This window comes from Seriola aureovittata, chromosome 12 (assembly GCF_021018895.1).
Source record: "Seriola aureovittata isolate HTS-2021-v1 ecotype China chromosome 12, ASM2101889v1, whole genome shotgun sequence".
In the NCBI taxonomy this organism is placed as follows: domain Eukaryota; kingdom Metazoa; phylum Chordata; class Actinopteri; order Carangiformes; family Carangidae; genus Seriola; species Seriola aureovittata.
In genome coordinates, this window is record NC_079375.1 from 22,212,115 (window position 1) to 22,233,658 (window position 21,544).

The 21,544-nt window shown below is 44.9% G+C and overlaps 1 protein-coding gene across 5 annotated transcripts; it reads right to left on the reverse strand.

Moving 5' to 3' along the window:
* Positions 1-79: 79 nt before the first annotated feature.
* Positions 80-20,376, reverse strand: chd8 (chromodomain helicase DNA binding protein 8). Of its 5 annotated transcripts, none has more exons than XM_056391382.1 (40): positions 20,278-20,376; positions 18,283-19,106; positions 18,034-18,201; positions 17,528-17,851; positions 16,344-16,457; positions 15,724-16,229; positions 15,439-15,550; positions 14,550-14,768; positions 14,333-14,401; positions 14,178-14,233; positions 13,976-14,093; positions 13,530-13,613; positions 13,225-13,362; positions 12,455-12,576; positions 12,016-12,259; positions 11,754-11,930; positions 11,293-11,436; positions 11,054-11,152; positions 9,938-10,097; positions 8,821-9,031; positions 8,492-8,687; positions 8,216-8,386; positions 7,095-7,385; positions 6,765-6,985; positions 6,446-6,648; positions 6,173-6,329; positions 5,980-6,069; positions 5,792-5,895; positions 5,526-5,649; positions 5,280-5,352; positions 4,881-5,152; positions 4,443-4,675; positions 3,597-4,247; positions 3,403-3,509; positions 3,075-3,296; positions 2,795-2,890; positions 2,600-2,710; positions 2,337-2,438; positions 2,132-2,236; positions 80-1,744 (listed from the first exon to the last, which is right to left on the reverse strand). In XM_056391382.1, the coding sequence occupies exons 2-40, from the start codon at positions 19,003-19,005 to the stop codon at positions 1,376-1,378; spliced, it is 7,686 nt and encodes a 2,561-aa protein (XP_056247357.1). In that variant the 5' UTR covers positions 19,006-19,106; positions 20,278-20,376; the 3' UTR covers positions 80-1,375. The 5 variants fall into 5 exon arrangements, with proteins under 5 accessions (XP_056247357.1, XP_056247356.1, XP_056247355.1 ...); XM_056391381.1 differs by having other exon boundaries at positions 18,034-18,204; XM_056391380.1 differs by having other exon boundaries at positions 14,550-14,765; positions 18,034-19,106.
* Positions 20,377-21,544: the final 1,168 nt, after the last annotated feature.

Genomic DNA, 21,544 nt, shown 5'->3' on the forward strand with positions numbered 1-21,544 from the left:
GTTTTTCACAATTATTGTTGATATAGTGGTATTTACACATATTCTGAGTTTACTGAGTATCAATTGCTGTACCTGCATATCATATTCACACTTACAGTATTTTATTTTCAGTGGGATCCCACTCTTTGTACTGTCAGAAAGGAAGTACAGCAACAGATACATATTTAGTTTCGAATATAACATAATAATCCAATAACATGTTTTAGCTATCATGATTCAGAAAGATCATTTAAAAAAATAAAATAAAATAAAGTGATGAAACACAGAGTGGAACAGTAACTATGTACAGCAGGATCTCTAACTTAATTCCAAATAACTGGGTGTAGTACTGTTCCCATCTAGTACTATTAAGTACATCATTAGCCTCTGTGTACGTGGACACTACTGCTATCAGTAGTTTGTAGCTCATATTTAATGGGAGTAATTTAAGCTCCTACACATGATCACCTTCTGTAATTATGACACAATTATTGTAATTGTAATAACAATTATTATAAAACACTGTTCAGAAATGAACATAACTGATCTTGTGTACAAACGGTAAACCTCCTTGTTGCTTCTGTCTGGTGAAAGTGACAATAATACACAGAAACTTGCTTTCACTTTAGATTGCTGTTATTCATATCACAGATACAGTCAGATCATAAAACAATAGTAACTCATTGCCGTCATATTTGCACCATTGTACACAACTGACCAGCTCTACATTTTACATTACACCCATCCTCCTAGTACTGCTTCAGTAACTAATATGCCACTTCCCCCACCCCACCCCCCTCTCAATGCCCACCCCTCCCACAGAGTGAAAACAATAACAGTACATCCACACACTGGATCCCCTTTTAGTTCACAGACTCGACTGGACACGGAGGATATGACCAGATGAGATAGGGGGGATTGTGGGATCAGGATCCAGGCTCTGTTCAGTACATGTCCAGTTTCATGTAGCGCAAGAGGACCAGCATTGAGGTTCTTGGATAAGAAAAGGGTATCTGTACAGCAGGGGTCCCCTTTTGGTCACGGCTGGGAATGTGATGGGAATTCATAGGTTTTGAGAAAGAGGAGAATGATGAGTTGTGAAGTAAGAAAGCTCAGCTTTTTGCCATGTTGTCAGAGGTTATTGAGGAGGGTCGGGAGAAAGATGGAACACAATTCTCAGTGATGAAAAAGAAAACGGATGGGTGCAAACCTGCTCCTGTCATGAAAAAAAAAAAAAAAAAAAAACCTATATAAAATAAATGAATAAAAGTAGCAACAAAAACACACATTCGTCCATAATTCGATACATAACATGGTAAAAATAAAAGACGAAGAATAACATGATTCATTGTTGAGAAGGGGACTAAGTCAGATGTGTTTGAGGAGTGGGGTTGAGTCAATCCTCGGAGCTTGATGAGGAGTCAGAGTCCTTCTGTGCTATGATGACATCGTCCAATAGTGCTTCTTGATCCGAGCTGTCGTAGTCACCTTGGGAAAGGCTGTCGCCACCCTCCATTTTAACGTCAAAGTCCGGACTGGTGAGGAAGTGATGGGTGGTGTCCAGGTCCTCCTCATCCATCATGTAGGCTCCATCCGAGACCAGAGTCTCCTCCTCTACTCCATCCAGGTTGGGGTCTTCGGGAGCAGGCTCTGGAGCGTGGTGATGGTGGTGATGGTGGTGATGATGATGGCGGCGTCGGCTTTTCTTAGGGATCTCCGAGTGTTCGGTCAGCAGTCGGTGGAAGAGGGTCTCGGGCAGGAAGCCCTACGAGAGGGATAATTATTATTAGAAACATTAGACAGTCAGATGTGGAAAAAACAGAAGAGAGCAGGATGTGGTTTCAAATCTCTTCTCCGACACTGTGGAAACTACAGTCCTACAGTCTTAAAAAAAAAACTAATTTACAGGTCAGGAAGAAGAACTTTTTAATGCACCCCAAATTCTTTTCCAGCAAACCACAAGTACACTTCATTTCAACTTTATTTCACTTCACTGCTCTAAAAAAATCAATCCTATACGGTTTTTGTCAAGTGTGTCAGCTACTAGAGTTGGTCACATGGAAACAGTGCAGGTATTACAGCTTCTTTTATTAAGCAAGGCATCAAGGAGAAAACAATTGCGAAGTAGTAACAGTATGATATGAGTACGTACCGAGTTCCTAACAGTTTCAGACCAATCGGGTGCTACAGCGATATCAGGATTCTCCTCCAGATATTCCCTCAGATCTTGCAGCATCGGACAGAAAGCAGCTCCAACCTTCACAGAACATTTGGATGTTTGTGTTAGCAAGCGATAACACGCAGGCGACAAGTCCGATCTAGAGAATTGCATAGATTGCATCTTCATCATGTCTCACCTTCTTTCCAGTCCTCATGTTAATGAGTTTGACCTTCTCGCTGCCTGTCAGGGCTTTATCTGCCCTCCTCCTCCTCTTCCTCTTGCTCCTGTTCACAAGAAGCTGAGGAAACACGACAAATGATGCGATAAGGCAGAGACACAGTTTCGGAGGAAAAACAAAATGTCAGTAACCAAACAGAGACCAAGGTTTGATGATAAGCCAGGCAGTATCAATTGAGACTTGAAGAGTTTGGTCCTATTCCATACGTGTCATGAATTTACCTCCAGCATGTCTCCCTCCACCTCATAATCTGGGTTCTCCTTCAGCCAGGTGGGAGGGTCCCTGCGTCGAGGAGTACGCTCCAGCGGATCGAGTCCGTCTGGGTCTGATAACTAAGACAGAGAGACAAAACAGTGATCAAACAAAATCCAAAGCGTTGTGTTATAGAGGAACACACGTAACCCTGTCCCATGTACCTCTTGGTCCTTGCGTTTCTTGCGGCTGCTGCTCTCTCCCCCTGACCCATTGGGCATCAGGGCCTGCTTAGAGAAGGTCAGCTTCAGCCCCTCCTCCTGGCAGGGTGAGAGACAGACAGGCGTCTAACACACATCACAGCAGCACCTTATAATGCCTATCTTTGATTTTACACTGATCTTAACAACTGATCTTAATGGCCAATAAAAGCAAACACAGTGTCAGTTTGCCCGTCTATGCCTTAATTTTAATATATTACTTCATCCTCCACTGTATTTTCACCTTAAGGAGTTTAACAGTGAATTCTCCATCTTCTCCTTCTGCCCCGGGGCCACCAGGCACGCCGCTGGGTTTACGGATCACCCTCGTGTAGGCCATCTCGTCTCCCACCAGCTCTGAGCTTGGGTTAAGCTGAGCCTCAGGCACGTATCGCCGGCCCGAGGGCCACTGACCACTCAGCACCAGCGTACACAAACTGTCCAGGCGGTTGATCAACACGCGGTCCTGAGACAAAGGAGTCGTCTCATGAATCGTTCACAGCAACAAAATAAACAGGTGGTTTTATTCCTTTAAAAGAAACAAGACAAACATGTTGTAAACTGTAAATTACCTTGGGCCAGTCCACTCTGAGAGGGTCAGGGGGTGGGACGCCATCCTGAGATGGAGTCATGGAGAGTAAACTATTATCTTCATCCACGTCACACACCTTCATGCCTGCTGAGAAGGAAAACAGGAAAAATAATTAAATTGGTTGTTTTTATTCTTGCAGCATTCAACACTTTTCATCTTCCTCTATCATCTTACCTCTTTCCGCCTCTTCCTCACTCTCGCCGCTGTCATCGCTGCTGCCTGATCGCTCAGAGGACGATGAGCCTGAATCAGAATCTGAATCTGAATCAGACCCTCCTTCTCCCTTCCTTCCAGTTCTACCTTCCCTGCCCCTGCTCCTCTTGAAGCTCCAGTCCTGCCCTGGCACTTTTCCATCATGGTGACTCAAAGGCGTGCTCTGCAGGTCAGTGCTGATTTCAGCGCCAAGCAACCGGGCGTCCTCAGCCACCTCCTCCTTTACTCCAGGCAGGTCCTCCTGTGTTTTGGGCAGGATGATGGGCATGATGGGCATTGCTTGGGGTGGAGGTGGAGGGGGCGGGGCCTGCTGGTTCTGGATGAACTCTTCCCTAGCCTGACTGAAGGTGAACTGTGGGTCTGAGAAGATGGAGAGCTCAGTGCGGCTGACACCATGCAGAGCAGCACCCAGCATCAGCTGACGGTCGTGGTCCGGTATATTCCACCAAGTGGGCAGCTCCGAGCTGGGCGGGGCCAGAGGCAGACGTTCCTCCAGGGTGGGGTGGGGCAGGACTCGCTCACGGAGGCGACGCAGGAGGCTAATACGGTAGAGGGTACGGGAGGCGCGCTCTTCTGTGATGGGGGCCACAGTCTGGGAAAGCTCTGATGGATCTGAGTAAAACCAGAGTAAAAGATCAAAAGTCAATAAAGTGCCAGTTAATTCAACATGTTCTGCTTTTATCAAACTGCTATTTATGGAAGTAATGAGCATAAATATTGGAGTCCCTAGTTAAAACATGTAGTTTCCAGTAATGTTGACAGTATGAGCCTCCACAAAAAGACCACAGTGTATTAAGTAGTAGTTACCTTCACCGCGGCCTGGGCGGAGGTGGCAGACCCTCCGGCACATGGCAACAAAACAGCGGAAGTATCGACTGAGGCTCTCATCGGTTTTTTTATCCAGACGAGCAAAGGTACGGAAGCGGTTCCAGTCAAAATCAGGTTCTCCGCCCTCAGGAAGACCTGGTTCCTTTTTTATCTTTTCCACGCCAAAAGTTGATACCACACGGTAGAAGTCACACTCCTCCCTTCGTGTCCACCTAGGAGAGGGACAGAGGGAAACTGGGGTGAGGTGGGGCCGATCTGACTTTGGGGCTTCAATGGGAAATTTAGACATCTGATAAAACTTCAGAAAAACCCTCACGGAGGCAAACAATTCAGATACTACCTGTATGTGTTAAACTTGAACTTAGTACATACTGAAAAAGCACAAAGCCTTTGTGGTATGATGTAATAGCAGTGTACCTCTGCTGGCGCTCCTGCCGTGCAATCTCCTTCAGCTTGCTGGCCTGTTCGCACCGCCTGCGCCTGCGGTCACCCTTCGCCTCGGCTTCAATCTTCAGCTGCTCCTGTCTGTAGCTGCGTTGGTAAGCTGTGATAAGCCGCCGCAACCGCGCTGTAAGTGACGAGCTCGAGGGCCAGTCACACGCACCACTCTGGCTCGATAAGCTTTCCGTGACCACTGGCCCTGCCTTGTCTTCCACAGAAATCTCATCGTCCACGTTCATAGAGTCAGGCTGGAGGACAATGTTAAAATAGAGACACATTATAAAACATTTTTTAGTTCCAAAATATTCAAATCGAGTCCATGCAAACAGACCAGTGCAGACAGAACCACTTTAATATGATGACTCTGATTCGTACCTCCTCGAAAAGATCTTTGTGTCTTGACGCAGGCTTGAATTCTGGGTCCTCTGAGTATTTATCATAGTCAGCACTGCACAACACAAACCATATAGCACCATAAAGTAAAGTCAAGTAGAGGAGCATCCTGTCCAAAACATCTGCCTGTTTCATAAAGTTAAATTCAAGACTTTTAAGATATAACAATGTGGAAACTATAAAATATATACAAAATAAGCTCTGATTGACGATGTAGGCGTCACTCACTCGTCTCCAAGCTCAGTGTCACCGGTGTGCTGCTCGGCATCAATTGCCTTGTCGTCAGGCCGACCAGCTCTCTCCAGGAAGCAGAGGCAGGGATCGGCACGCATGGTGGTGTACATTTCATAACCTAGTGATTGGGACAAAGTCAAGGCTCTTATACAAAAAAACGCAGACATGTTCCAGATTTAAAGCAAGGCAACTGGAGGAATGAACCTGTTTTGAAGTTGTAACTCAAAAATGTTATGAACCTCTACAGAGAGAGAACATACCGTGTTTGTAAACGCCTGCAAGCAGTGAGCGGTCTGCCTCAGCATCCCACCATCCTGCCGGTACCTCCTGCTGCTCCATCTCAGGCATCCAGATATCAACATCCCTGACAAAAGCATTAGTATTTTACCGTGTTGAAGTGTTAACTTGTGTCTAACAACTTTGATGTCCAACCGGCTGCATTACATACCTGATGTCGGCCCCTTTCAGGACAGATTCCGCATGTTCCCCAATCACCTCCTGTTTCAGGTAGTAGAGCATACGCACCCTCAGCAACACCCTGAGGTGGGAGAGGAGATGTTTTAATCTTTTGAGCATGGATGAGAATACATTCACATGTGCACACAGAGCAAAACACAAAAAGCTGATGGGGCTTCACTGACTTGTTGCACTGGTGCTTGAGGTGTTTGCGGTAGCTGTCATCCAGCAGCAGGGTGTCAGGGTTGTACTTGCGGATCCACTCCACTTTCTGAACATCAAACGTGCTCTGGGCCTTTACCCTCTTTCCCTTCCTGCCCCTTGGAACAGGGATTGACAGGCCTAGGTGGAGAAAGACAACAGAATAAGGGATAGTCATCAGTAAAACACACTTAATTCAAGGGTCACAAATGAAGTAGGAAACATATTCTCTGCACACAAGCTGCGCAGCCTCTTACCAGAGTGATTGAGTAGTGTTGTGGGTTCACGTCCGTTCTCCGGCGGCGTGATGAGCTCCCAGATGAAACTCTTGATATTCTCATCTCCGCGGTAGTGGAGCAGACAAAAGACCAGGATGACGCGGCAGATCGTCTCAACATCACGTTCACTCAGACGCCGTTTACATCTAGCGTGAGACAGGATGTCCCTCCAACGACCCCAACTGCAGAAGAAGAAAACAGGAAATGGAATGAAAGTACAAACCGACAGAGTATAAACCGACAAAATACTTAAATATTATGTACAGGGACATAAAAGCTGTAAGTTAAGTCTACATACCCATAGACAAGCAGGTGTTTCTCCACCCGGAAACAGTCCGTGCGGCCGTATCCACCTCCACTGTGGCGGTCAGAGCGTCGGGAGGAGCGAGACTGTCTGGAATTGGCAGGTGGATACTCATCATCGCTGTCCAGGTCAGACAGGTCTCCACCTTCGCCTCGTAAAGTGGAATACTGACGGGTCTGCTTGCGTACTCTGGGAGTGTCGATCACGAGGGTGTTCTGTGGGAGGGAAGTGCAACTTTTAGTCAATTACACATTACTTGAATCAATATGCCGACTTTTTTATCTTTGTGAGCCTATTTACTGAATCTGAAAACATCAGGTTTACCTTCCGGTTCATGGAGTCCATGTCTATGTCGGCTTTCTTGGCCCACTTCTGCCAGAACTCGGGATCATCGAGGGCGATGTCGTTGCGGTTCTCAGAGGCCACAAAACTGGCCTTGGAGAAGGTGGAGCCCTTGCCCTCACTCTCAATGGTGATGGTGGTGGCTCTCCGCTGAAGGATCTGGTCAATATCCTCCTCACAAAAGCGACTGCCCTCGTCATTCTCATCCATGATGGCGGCATATGCTCCCTTCCTCAGGAGGTCCTCTATCTCCTTCTTGGAGAACTGCTGGATCTGTTGAAGAAGACACGGAAAGCCATTTACAGCAGTGTTCCAAACTGGAAGAGGACGACTATTGGTCCAACAGTCCCAGCATCCACACTGGCAGTGTTTGCGAGTAGTCAAGTGTCTGCTTGTGCAAGGTATTTCCAGTAATTGCCACAGTGCCCAAGTGGCCATTAAGACGACAAGCGTGTGGATGTTTAATAGATCTCACTGGGACACACTTGTTGATCCCGTCACAATCCGCAAATACAAATGCCGTTCGTAGCACAATCAAGCTCGGATGAATTGTTGAAACAAAATCAGTGAAAAGAAAACAAACATCCGAGAGCTGTGAAACAGCAAGCAATTAAATTTAAACGCACATAAGTCCTGAGTATAAAAAAAAGGCATAACACTATATTATGTTGAGTGGTGTCTATCATGAAATTCTTAAGGATGGATCATATTTATCAAAAGAATATATTTATTTTGTCAGTGTCAGATGTGACATATTATTCTTAATATGTCATAAACTTCAACTTCTTCATCTCTGTAAATTATGATCATCCTAAAAATCAGCCTTATAGGTGTGCTGCCACCAACAACCAGACTGGTGTGGGGCAGTAGGCCATGGTGCATTGTGGGATACATTTAGCTCCTCTGAATGCCACTTCAAAGCTGTATTAGAATTGCGAATCAAGTGTGAGTTAAGTGTACATGCTTGTGACCCACTTGTCTACGACTTACAGGCTCTTGTACACACACCTCAGCCCTCAACACCAGAGGTGTGTGTATTAGCACAGACCTGTTGGAAACATGGGATACAACTGGTTTGAGTTGGTGACTAGTCGTTTCCTTACCCCGTTGACGTTGCTTTCTTTGTTGCCGCTCATGCTCTGCAGGACGGCACGGTCCAGCCCAAGCTTCAAACTGGCTTTATCCAGCATCTCCCTCTCATAGGAGTTCCTGGTTATCAGACGGTACACCTTAACCGCCTTCGACTGACCGATACGATGACACCTTGCTTGGGCCTGGAACAGGAGGTAAAAAAGATGGGTCAGAGGAGCTCTGAACGTAGACATGGTTAACACGTCAATTTTATACCACACAGTACACACACACACACAGTCTCGTACCTGCAGGTCATTTTGAGGGTTCCAGTCAGAGTCAAATATAACACAGGTGTCAGCAGCAGTGAGGTTAATACCCAGGCCGCCAGCACGGGTACACAGCAGGAAGACGAAGCGGTCTGAGTCAGGCTTGCTAAAGCGATCAATGGCAGCTTGTCGTAAGTTACCACGCACTCTGCCATCAATTCGCTCATAAAGGTATCTGTTCAAAAAACAAAAGAGGTTAAAACACCTTACGTTCGTTATCACGAGTCCATAACCTGGTGACAGTTATTAATTTAGCTTAGTATTATATTGAAATATTAATATAGTGAAAGGCACTTTGACCGTCATACCTCTTGTTGATGAGGTAGTCCTCCAGAATGTCTAAACAGCGCACCATCTGGGAGAAGATGAGCACTTTGTGGCCACCAGCCTTGAGGCGAGGCAGCAGCTTGTCCAGTAGCACCAGCTTACCAGCCGACCGAATCAGGGCCTGCAAATGGAAGTCAGGGGCCAGGGGGTCGTACACCTCCCGCAACTCTGCTACGATCTTCTCCTCCGCGCCTGAGAAACACAGAAACGTGCAACAGGTGTAATTCTGTTTTGGTATCCACTTCTGATGGCTTTTCATTGCGGTGCATATTTACTGATCTGATTCCTCATCAGTTTGGGTAGAGTATCACACATTCACATAAACAGTTCAATTTAATGCTCAACTGTTTCTACATGAACAGCTACAACATCAAGATTATTTAAAATTTGTTGTTTGATCTTTTACTCAAACTTGCTGGATTCCTCAGCAGCCACAAAACTGAACAAATGTGCCTGACATTCGAATTAGCCCCGACTAATCCATGACTGCAGAAAGTCGGGATTAAGTTCTCAACATGGTCACAAGAGAAATCACTTTGCCACAACAAGCCATTGTTTCCTACAGAGTGAGTGACAGTTATATTTCATCAGCGGCCTTTCAAAGTGCATCTGACGAGGGAACATGTATTTATTTTCTTTTTTCTTTTTTTTTTTTAAACCAGCACTAATTTACAGTTCTTTGATTGCAGAGTCCAAACCTGCAGCAAGTGCAGCTGACACTACTTATCATGTGTAGGCAGCTTTAGGGAAAAATTCCACCTCTGATTTAGCATAAACTCAATCTGCACAATGGAACAAAAATACATAGTACAAAGAATAATGGCACCATCTGCAGCACAGTTTTTGTCGGCCAAGTTGAATGATAATAATACAAGGAACTGGCCGTCAAATTATTTCACGGGCAGTATGGAACGGTTCAGATCAGTTATTATTGGACAGAGATGTAGAGCTGTACATTTGCAAGTCTGAATAATATATCAGGCAGACAAAGGCAGAGCACAAAGAGCTACTCAAACTCAGCTGACTCCAGCAAAAAGGATTCATTTAAAATGATCAACACTACATGCAGAAGATCGAATTAATATTGTTATGCAATACCATTGATGAGGTAGGGGTGGTTGCAGCACTTGCGCAGCTCCATCATAGTGTTGAGCAGGTTGGGGACATTGCTGTTACTGTTTGCCCCTAAACTGAGGAAACTGAAGTTGCGCTCCAGGATGGCTCGGTAGTACTTCTTCTGGATGTCCGTCAACTCAACCTGAGAGGAGACACAGTCAGACTTTGCAACACACGAGCGATCTTGACAACATGTGACGTTTTTTCTGATTTTAGTGTTTCCCGTATATTGATTTATTTGTGCCACGATATCAACACAGACCTCCACATATATATGTGGGTAAAATCTTATTTCATTCCAGAGCTGTACGCAATGCATTGATTCCATGATCCCTCCTTGCCCCGCTCTCACTCTCTCTGTGAATAACCCTCCTCTTCGTGCACACTGAATCAAAACACGATCATGTGCAGGAGGGAGGATTGTTGTTGGCTTTTCCCAGCAGACAAGATGGCTGGCACAGCTGCTAGTCAGTGCTGGCTGCTCATGCAAGTGGATAACATTAATAGTAATTCTTCAACTCTGATCCTGAATGTTTGTTCTCTCAATACACATTAAAAAATGTATCAAACACTCAAAAGAGCCCATTCCTGAGGAGGCATACAGACAGTCTAGACCAGAGATATTAGCAAAACAGAATACCTAGAAATGTAAAAAAAAAAAAAAAACATGTAGAAAAGCTGAACAGAATGAAAAGCTATCCAATTAATTTGTACCTATATTTTCAGCATTCACCCAGTACTGCTGTGGCAGCTGAAGCAGTAAGAGAGGGTCAGGGAGGGATCGCTTTAGCTAATGAAGAGAGAGATGTAGGAGAGAAGGAGGACAGCAGCCAACAGGCAGCCAGCCATTGCAGGCTTGTCTTGATGCATCTTTTCTGCTTATCATTATTATTATTATTGTTATTATAATAACTTTTTTAAACTGTTAATAAACAGATACATAAACTGTAAATAAATCCCCATTCACAAGCTTAAATAATTTAGAGACCAATTTGATTTCATTTCTTTTTAGAAAAAGACAGGAAAAACAAATTGTCTTATTTATGTCATTCAAACACAATACAGAGTTCATAGAGAACTGACACTATTTGAACTAACCTCGATGATGGTCTCCTGTTTGGGAGCCAAGTTCTTCTCAACATCCTCCTTGAGCCTTCTTAACATCATGGGTTTCAAGATGGCCTGCAGCTTTTGAACCTAAGGGGACCAAACCAAACACTTGCTCAATGACAGCTGAACATTATCAGTTAAACGCTAAATATGACAGAACAGTCAAGACAAAGAGACAATGCTCTTGTAAAGGTGTATGTGTGTGAATTTCAGTGTTATTTTCACACCTGTTCCTCTGTTTTGAGGTCTCCAAAGTCTCTGAGGAATTCTGTCTCAGAGGGAAACTGAGCAGGCTCCAGGAAATGAAGCAGACTGAAGAGTTCCTCCACAGTGTTCTGGAGAGGGGTGCCAGTCAACAATACTTTGTGTTCCTGGGAAAAGCCGCAGAAAACGGGCAAAGAGGTAGAGACGAAGGGAAGAGGGGCAAAGGAGGACAGAAAGGACAAAAAGGAGGACCAGGAAATAAGAAGTGAGAGGAAGACGACCATAACAGATGAGGAAAAGTTCAAATTAAGTCTTAAAAATCTTTCAAAAAGAATTTCAAGTGAATGTTAAAAGACACATTTTTAGCCTTAGTCCAACTGCGCGTCTAACTAAAGAGCAATAAAGGCTGTTGGAGCAGCAGAGATCCTGTTATTCTGTGCAATGGTTAAGTGCTATGAAGCAGCATTAGCTGTGGTCCACTCACCAGATCCAGCATCTTCAAGCTGTCCAACAGCTTGCAGTTGCGATTCTTGAGGCGATGAGCTTCATCAATGATGACACAACGCCAGGATATCTCCCTCAGCTCGGGGCAGTCAGACAACACCATCTCAAAGGTCGTGATGAGGGCATCAAACTTATATGCACCTGGGATCAAATGCTCCTGTAGACAGAAAGCCAATTTTCATTAGACATGTCTAACATCAGTAAAGGTAAATGACAACAACCGTCGTCATCAACAACGCCACCTTGTCATCCTTGCAGTACATCTCATACTGCTGGATCATCTGTCGGCTGGCCAGGCTGCCGTGGTACACGATGGCGTTCATGTTGGTCCACGTGGAGAACTCCCTCTCCCAGTTGGTGATGGTGGAGAGCGGAGCAATGACTAGGAAGGGGCCTTGGACTCCAGCAGCATACTCCTCTGACAGCAGCGCGATGGACTGGATAGTCTTACCCAGACCCATCTCATCCGCCAGGATACAGTTCTGCCTGAGAGACAAGTAACAGGGAATGTGAATACTGAAGCCTTGGGAGAAGCGGTCAGCATCTTTCCCTGCTTCATGTTACGCTTTACTACAATCCTAATTCTGATGTTTTTCTACTGCTTCGGTTAAAACACTGTATCCAAGAAAACGCATGTAGTTTGACTGTGGCTTTGAACAGGTGACTGTGTGTGATCATTACCTGTTGTACCAGTTGAAGAGCAGCCAGTTGACTCCTTCCAGCTGATACTCTCTGAGTATGTTGCCATTCTTGTACTCTCTGGTCTCCTCCAGCTTCTTCCATGAGCTGGCTTGAGGCCGCGGCTGAGGAGAGAGAGACGGAAAACCGGATGAAAATAATAGACTTTTTTTATTTTTATTTCAAAGTCGGAAAGAATCAGTTGGTCCAGTCAGTTGAACGTTGCATAAAATTGAACCTTTCTCAACTTCTTGCGCCACTTGATGCCTCTTGACTCATGCTGGGAACAACCAGTATTTTTAGTCCAATGCATGGTGCTAATGGTGGGAACTGTTGGGCTTCTCTCTCTAACTGTTAAGTGCCTTGAGATAATATATTTGATCATTATGATTTGGCACAATATGAATAAAATTGACCTGAATTCACAATGAATAGCTCCCTGTTGCGTCTCCAGTGTTGGTGAGTAAACCAGCAATGATTTTGTTTTTATTAATGAATTGTATCTGTTCATCTGCAGCTTGTGGTCGAGTCTTTTTTTAAGATTATTTTGTTGACACACTGCAACAGAGGCGGGGGATGACATGCCACAGGGGTCCCGAGACAGATTTGGAAAGGGGACAGCAGTTTTATTGTGTGTCCCCTGCAACATCATTGATTATGTACATTTTCAGTTTTTGAGATTTTTTTTTCTTTTATATATGAAATTCAAATGTGTAGAAAAATAGTTGGTTGGAAATTAACACGAGTTAAAAATCTCTCATTTGACTCCTCACCGTTCTCTTCAGGCGAGGTTGTCTGTTTTGGATTTTGCCGAATTCTTCCACTTTGCCCTCGTCCACGTCCTCCTTCAGCTCCCATGTGGCGTCTTCATAAGGCAGAGAGCACCACTTCACCAAGTAGTAGATAACAGGCTAGAGGGAAAAGAGTGAAAGCTAATATTTAACTTCTGCAAATACGCTACATCATAAAAGACGGTCATATTCCTGGGACAAAAAAAAAAAAACAGCACAAGAGTTCAGCTACACGGCAAAGAGAGGAACAGCTGTCCAGCTGTGAAAGTGAAAATGTGTTCTCTCACCTCGCCGTTGTCCTTGTCAACACTGTGGGATACGTCTAGGATCCTGTCTACCTCCACGTAGTCTGGGTTAAAAGGCTCCTCGTCCTGAGGAGAACCACAGGGTCAGAGACGGTACAAATACAGACGGGTGACAAATCAAAGGAAAGACCAACACCGTGTCTTAGTAAGGTGACGGTCGACCACGAGCAGCCAGAACAGATTCACTCTCTGAACTCTACGGGACGATGAACATCACTCTTCTAAAATATATTCCCTCAGTTGGTGTTTTGATGATGGCGGTTGAGAGCGCTGTCCAAATCTCCCGTAAGTGTTCATATATGATTCACCTCGTTTTCACACTCATCAAAGCATTCGTGACCCTTTGTGGCCTGTGCAGCGGCATCTGCACTTGTTTATTCAGGTTTTTCCCTTTAATTTGTACAAATTCATAGTTGAAGTAGTCTCACCTCCTGGAAGATGTGCCTCATCTGTGCGTGTTTGGTCTTGAACCTCTTGATCTTTTGATGGATCCTCTTATCCTTTTCCAGCTGCTCCAAACTGGCCCACTCACAGTGTAAGTATGAGCTGAGGACGAGAGAGTCAGGTTTTACTCATTTCGAAACGCCAAGTGCCAATGTTGAAGTTATTCAGCGAGAGACGGAAACTTACTAGTTCTTGTATTTCACAAAGAACTCCTCAACATTGGTGTACTGGCCCTGGGACACCTTGAAGAGAAGAGCAGGTTTTTCAGTTTATGATTTACAAAATAATTGTACGATTTTAAGAATTGCTATAGAAAAAAATTAAAAATGTATTAATCTTACTTCTTTTTTTGTTAATCTCATAGACAGAACTTTGTCTACAATCGCAGCATCTTCCTCACTCGGGTTTTCCTGTAAAAATAAAAAGTAATACACAAATAAGAACCAAATCCAACACTGCAAAGAGGCGTCACCACATGAATCAACAAACAACCTTTTCCAGATAATGTCCACTTAAGTACTTTTCTTTCAAACTCTCCTCGGAAGAAATAACACTCACCACAAAGAATTGCATGCTGGGCAGTCCGTCACCATCGAGCTCCATTTCCTGTTTAAGCTGCGCTGCTGCTGCTGTGGCTGTCCCGCCACTGATGGAAGCCACGGCTGCTGCGGTTGTAGTAACGTCTACATCTTCCTGTTCATCCTCATCGTCTGTTATCTTGATATCCAGGTCCTCTGTGTACTTCTTCCTCTTCACCACACGATTGGAGCGCCTCTTCTGGCCAGAAAAGGGAGGCGTACGTTAAACGTGAGCTCATCAGCAATACACCGGATAAGATTATGTTCTTCTCTAATGTTCAAGCAACAAGTCCACACCCAACAACAACAACGTCAAACGAGGGGGCAGACGTTACTAAATATTCCACTTCAACCGTGTACAGTATTTTTTTTCCCCCCACTTCAATTCAGACGAGAACAGATGTGTGCATTGCAAGGTGTGTCGATGATCTGTGGCAACTAAATCAGGTTATCACTATAACTCAGTTTCATCATTACTGATAGTAACATAAGGTTTCCCGTAACAGTGGGTCTCTATATGAGGAGTCTCAGTCAGGTTTTTCAGTCATCATTTCACCTGAACTCATCCCATTTAGACGCTACTGACGTGCTGCTGTCGCTATGTGGCGTGTAAAGACACTGTATCAGAACCACTATGGTACTTTGTGCAGCTGAGGCCAGAAGTGTTCACTTTATCTGACTCTTACAAGCATAACATTTTTACTTGTTCAACCACATGATCAAAAACGATTGAAATTTTTAGGATGTAATGTCACGTTTTAACAAAGACAACAGAAGCAAAAAGCTGCCTCGACGCTCTATTAGTTGTTGTGTTGACTATTGTGATATAAATTGGGAAAAGAAATTGTAAGAAGTGTGACCATGTATACCATAATCATGTCATCCTCCAGCGCAGCAGGTGAGGCAGGGCTCAACTCCCCATCAGAGTGGTCTGAGGACGCGTTCCTCTTTCTTTTCTTTGCTCCCACTAGAGTGATAGTGCTGCAGGACGACGGAGGAAAGACACAGACAGAATGAGGTTGTGGTAAATAGACAGATAATAGACAGTAATAAACATTGTTTTGTATAAAAAGGTCACATTTCTTAATATAGAGAAATTAGTTTGATTTCAATGATTCCCTCCGTCACCGTCTTATCACGAACACGTCACTTACTTTGTCTTAGTCTTGCTTTTGCTCTTGTTCCCAGTCCCAGGTATTACTGTGCCTCCGGCCACTCCAGCTGTTCCTCCTGGTGTCTTCACTTTGCTCTTTTTGTCGGCCGCACTTGCAGTTTTGGGCGTCGTTGCCCCGGCGACAGGACTTTTCTTCTTGCTCCCTCCTCCACTGGTCTTTTTCTTAGCAGCAGACACCACGGTTATAGTGCCCCCCACCTCAGGAGAGGTCTGGGTTGCTGGAAGCTCATCCTGGTTCAGAACTCTAGGCAGGTTCTTCTCACCCCGTGCTTTGGCCCGAGCTATCGCTTCGGCCACAATACGGTTCGCCTTCTCTTGCTTACACAGGATTTCTACTCGTCGGACAGAGGCGGGCTCGCCAGGGGCCTTGGTGATGCGGATGGCCTGGGACGGCGTGGTGGTGGTGGTAGTGGAAGGACCTGCAGTAGACGTGTTGATGACCTTCACCACAGAGACTGTGCCGCCAGCCGAGGTAGCCACACTTGTCTGAAGGAAAGAGGATGTTAGAAAAACGTTCTCTCAGGTTTTTATAAAAAGCCCCTAAGCCTCCATCTAATGTTTATATAATAAGACAGGGTCTATGCACATCTGGAGGTCTACCTGTGGCTGCAGAAGCATTTTGAGCGGCACTGCAACTCTTTGTCCTCCTTGGCCCTGTGAGATCTGCAACACCTGTGGGCTGCCAGTATTTCCTGTCCCTGACACCAGCTGGTACTGTGAGGGTGAAAAGGAACAGGTCAAGTCAGTCTCTTTTGAAAATCACCAAACAAGTAGATTAAAAACCTAACGAGCCCATGTCAGATTAGATGTAACACAGTAAAGTAGTTTGGCTGGATTTTAAGCAAGAGTCAGATGTTATGTGAAACCTGCTAGTTCGCTGCCTTATCACCAGTCACATTAAAAGCAATATTAATTTCATATTTGTGCTTTAGTACAGATATTGGTCCAGGATGTATTTAGGACCGAGAGCTTTAGAGTAAATGAATGGCACCTTGGCCAGAGCTTTTTTCCTCTGCTTCTTTACTTTGTGCTAAGCTAGGCTAATCATATTATGCACCAATCTCTTCTGAACCCACAGAGATTAAACAGAAATTGATCTTCTCATCTGTAACTCTGGATAAGACCGCAAACATAAATATTCCCAAAAATGCCACCATGTTGGTAGTTGTAACTACATCCTTGACAGATAATTTATTATGGTTTACAGTGATGTAGAATATAACCAACACAATTATTGTGACTACTGATGTGGCCATGTATATATCAAGCAGTATAATTTTCAATCTGAAATTGTTAAATCTTACGTAACGACAGAAATCTGATATAAAATCTGTAATCCGTAATAATATTAGTCACACAGAGCCACATTTGCTAACGTCGCTGTGGGTGTTTTGCCGGGGAGCAACATGTCACAGGGTGTCAGATTTCACAAAACAGCATTTTCAATGACTGACTTCTGGGGAATGTTTGAAAACCTGACTTCAACTAAACAGATGTAAATATTGAGTGTATTGGGAACAAACTGTTGCTTCTATTAGTATCAGACACATCCAAGACCACCAAAGCCCCTCTCGCCTGTATCAATAGAGAATAACAGGAAGTTTGCCTGATTTGTTAGGGTTAGGGTTAAAAGAACATGGTACTTTATCACAAGAGGGAACATCAAAGCTCAGAGTAAGAAACAGGAAAAAACAAGAAGGAAAAAAAATGACATGCCCTATGGGAAAACACTAATCTAATTAAACAAACTGATGCTTCTGAACTCTAAAACAGTTATTTCTCACCTTCACTCCTCCTTGTTGGTTGGGCTGCTGCTGCACCTGCAGCTGAATTGTGAGGACTTTGGGCTGCCCTCCAGCCTGACCAGCAGCTCGAGCCTGGGTCAGGGCAGCTAGTTGGCTTCCCTGGAGCACCAGTTTGCCACCAGGGAGCTGACCCAACACTAGTCTAGCTGGGGCCTGTTGCTGCTGTTGCCCCCCTTGGGCTGTTTGAACCTGCTGAACCTGGGTGACCTGCTGCTGGGCTGTGACAGCTTGACCCGCTGTCGTTACAGAGCCAGCCTGGGAGGGCTGCTGGAGAACCAGAGTGATCCGCTTTGCTTCGCCACCCTAGAATCAGATACAGAGAATAAGGCTCATTATAAAAGTCAGCAGAAGACTGATCTAAATATACAGCTTGTGAAACTCAGCGACGACCCTGATAGTAAACCACAAAACCACTCAGCATCACCTGCTGTAGTGCTGGGTGGTGACACCTTGTGGTCTGTGGTGACAGAGGACGTGTTGCTTACCTGCGTTTGGGCCTGCATGGCTGGCTGGAGCTGCACCTGGCCCTGGGGCTGTACCTGGATCTGGGTAGCCTGAGCCTGGGGCTGGACTTGGACTTGAGTCTGGCCTTGAGCCATCTGTGCTTGGGCTGGAATCTGCACCTGAACCGACTGGCCTGGCGTCTGCTGTACCTGCTGGGGAATGGAAGTGAGCAGCACCTGTTTCACTGGACCGTTGGGAGACTGCAGCAGCCTCTGAACCCCTGCACCCACCTTGACTTGAGCTTGTCCTGGGCTTGCCTGATTCAAGACTGTCCCCCCCTGCAGTATGGACATGCCAGGTTTGAGAGGAGTGCCAGACAACACACGAATAACCTTTCCACTGGTCTGGCCTGCGGCTCCTGATACAGTCTGCAGCACCTGGGCTTGACCCTGCGGTCCTTTGAGGATGACAATTTTACCACCGGCCTGCTGTGTGATCGCAGCCAACTGCTGGGGAGTGAGCTGGTGAGTTATCTGTGTGAGCTGCGGTGCCGTGGTGGTGGTGGTGGCCATGGAGCTGGAAACAGTCAGAGGTGAGCTCAGCAGGACTGTGCTACTGGAGGACCCGCTGGTTTGGCTGACAATTGGTATGGTGGTCTGGGCCTGGATCTGAGGTACAATATCAACGGAGGCAGGAGCAGGAGTCGGGGTCACGACGGGAGCTGCAGCTATGGAAACAGTCTGAGCAGTTGCCACTGGCACTGGCTGCTGTGTGGGGACCTGAACAGGGGCAGGGTCTGGGATGACGGGTGCTACTACAGGAACACTGAGGCCTGCACTGACTGTGAGCTCAGGAGTGGGCTCCGGCTCAACCGGTGGGTCCACCTGGCCCAACGCCAGCTTGAGGGCCTCCTCCACAGGGTCTGTGGAGCCCTGAGAGAAGGAATCGTCCGGTAGGGCATCAAGATTAAACAGGGGTGTGTCCTCAAAGAGGTCCATGATGGGATCTGCCATCTTGCCCACTCCACACAGGGAGACGGGCACAATGTTTAAAAGACTCCGAGATGGAAGCTAAGTAATTGTTGACCAATTCTTCTCAACTTTTAAGTAAACAGCTGGAAAAGAGGAGAGACACTGATGTCAAGGAAGCACAATTTCATGACTTTGACATTATTTACACAAACTCTGTACAGCTTATTGTAAATACACATTCTGCTTCAGTCCTACATACAATTACAAGTTCAGTAACACAAATGGTATGGCTAGTACAGGGATGTTTAAGTGTAAATAAAAATAAAAAAAAACCAAGGAGAAGACAGGTTTGGCAAATGCTGCACTACACAGCAAAAGGCAACTGTAACGTCAGGTCCTTGTTTTTGTTGTTTTCTTCTCAGCTCCTAAATTTCATGGATGTTTCTATGATGTATATCAACATCACAGCATCATTCATTTAAGTTTGTTTCCAAATGCACAGAAAGAATAGGTATAGTTGGCTAAACCATAGACAGCTTTCATATAAACACACTTATATTTACCGTCTTACGAGCTATGACTGACATCAAGTTTACTCTACTGTGACTTAAGATCATCACACTACTCATTTATTTAACAGTTGCGAAGTTTGAAAACAAGTTTAAATGACATATAAAGTAAACTAATAACTGCTACTGGATTATAAAAAAAAGTATTGTTTTCGTATGTGACATCTAACACATGGCCACGGCCAGAAAATGCTTTCAATGTGATAGTAGACGTTTTGAAAAACATAAAAATGAAAGTAAACCGTTTCAATAGTAATAGTAACTACCCAGGGAACATTCAGTGAATGGAAATAGTTGGTGGTGAAGTCAGACGAGGAGGGTACTGATGCTGGAGAGCTATGATGCTTTCCCCTCTGGTCGTATTGCAGTCTTTCTCACAAAACCGTCGGTTAGCATTAGCTTGTACCGCGACCAAGATGTGCCCTGTTACAAAAGCGTGTGTGGCACCGAAAACATATCGAGGCTCTTAAACACGGTCTATTGTACGTTTGGAGCCGTTAGTTCGCTTCTCTGTCATTTACTACCAACCATTCAGTCTACCGGACTCCTTCAATCTCATCAACAAACCGGACCAAACCAAAGCAACGTGCCACAATAACCATTGCCCGTCAACGTTCAGACACGGGTTAGGCCGCAATACTGTTTCGGTTGGCCTGCGTCTAATTTTTGCCAAAAATACCTGAAAATAACCATCGTAACCACTGCCCTAACTCTCACAGTAATAATTTCGGGGTGCTAAATTTACCTTTGCATCGACACACATGGCTTTCTCCGTCTCACAACACTGTACGATTACAGGAAACGGCCAGGGAAGAGCAGGAACTAACATTCTTGCCAGAGAAAGCGTAGAAAGCGTGCCCCTCGGATGCTATTAAACGGCGATTGGTCAGTTTCCTCCTGAGCCGGCAGCATACGCTAATTTCATTGGCTGAACCGGCTGTCCGTCATATGAGAGGCCGCGACTAGGCGGGATGAGAGCCATAGTTTGGTTGAGAAAACAATAAATGCGGCCTAGCTGAGATCATTTGACTGACTGATCTTCAACATCGCTGTTTTAATGCCACAGATGCTCACGTTAGAGAGCGCAGGCCTGTAAGAGCTGACTGGAGAAAAACACACGGTGTTTCAATCATCTCAAAGGGTTAATGGAGAGCACAACGCAACAGGCCTGTTTGTAAATGACACCATCGGTTTTTTTCAGCGTTTTATTACATTGGCCACAGCTCAGGACTCAGTTGACACCAATAAATGAATGGCGAGATCTTCTAATATTGCTTTATTACTTTATATAAATATACACCCATAACCCTTGGGAAAATGGGTGGATTTGAGTTAATTATTATTACATTTTGAGAATTGATAATTGATAATGTGATGACTTGACTGCTCTCATGAGTGATTGTAATTAGGGAAGTGTGGCGCCCTCTAGCGCTCAGGGACTGAAATATAATTATTATCGGCCGTGGCTGTTCCAGTTGATACATTTTCAGTTTTTATTTTAAACATGGCCGGATTAACCCCCTCTTCCTCCACTCTTTGTACATCCCCAGGTTTGCTGTGTGGTAATCTGACAAATAAAATTAATTTAGGAATATGCACCATGTAAAATAAACTGGAGTAATGAAGGTATCACAACTAAACTCTGATATAGGGCCTCAACCTCAGGTAATAAAGTCCACATGAAGGCCCTCATCAGATCAGATGATACTATATTTCAGTGCAGCAAATTCCCAAACAAAGTTACAATTAATGATATTACCACAAGCCTATTGCTGCACAGGGAACCTGCAACTTCTGCAGGTCCATTGGGATCTAGGGCCCAACAGCATGGAGCTCACAGTCTTAATTTTCATATCATATTTACCATTTCAATTTAAATGTCACAAAAAAACATAAATTTAAAGACCATATATAGTAAAATAATTATATTAGGAAGGATCTTATTTTTTTGTATTGAAACTCAGATCATTTTGGTCAGAATAGCAAACAGTATGTCCACAAAGTCTCCCATT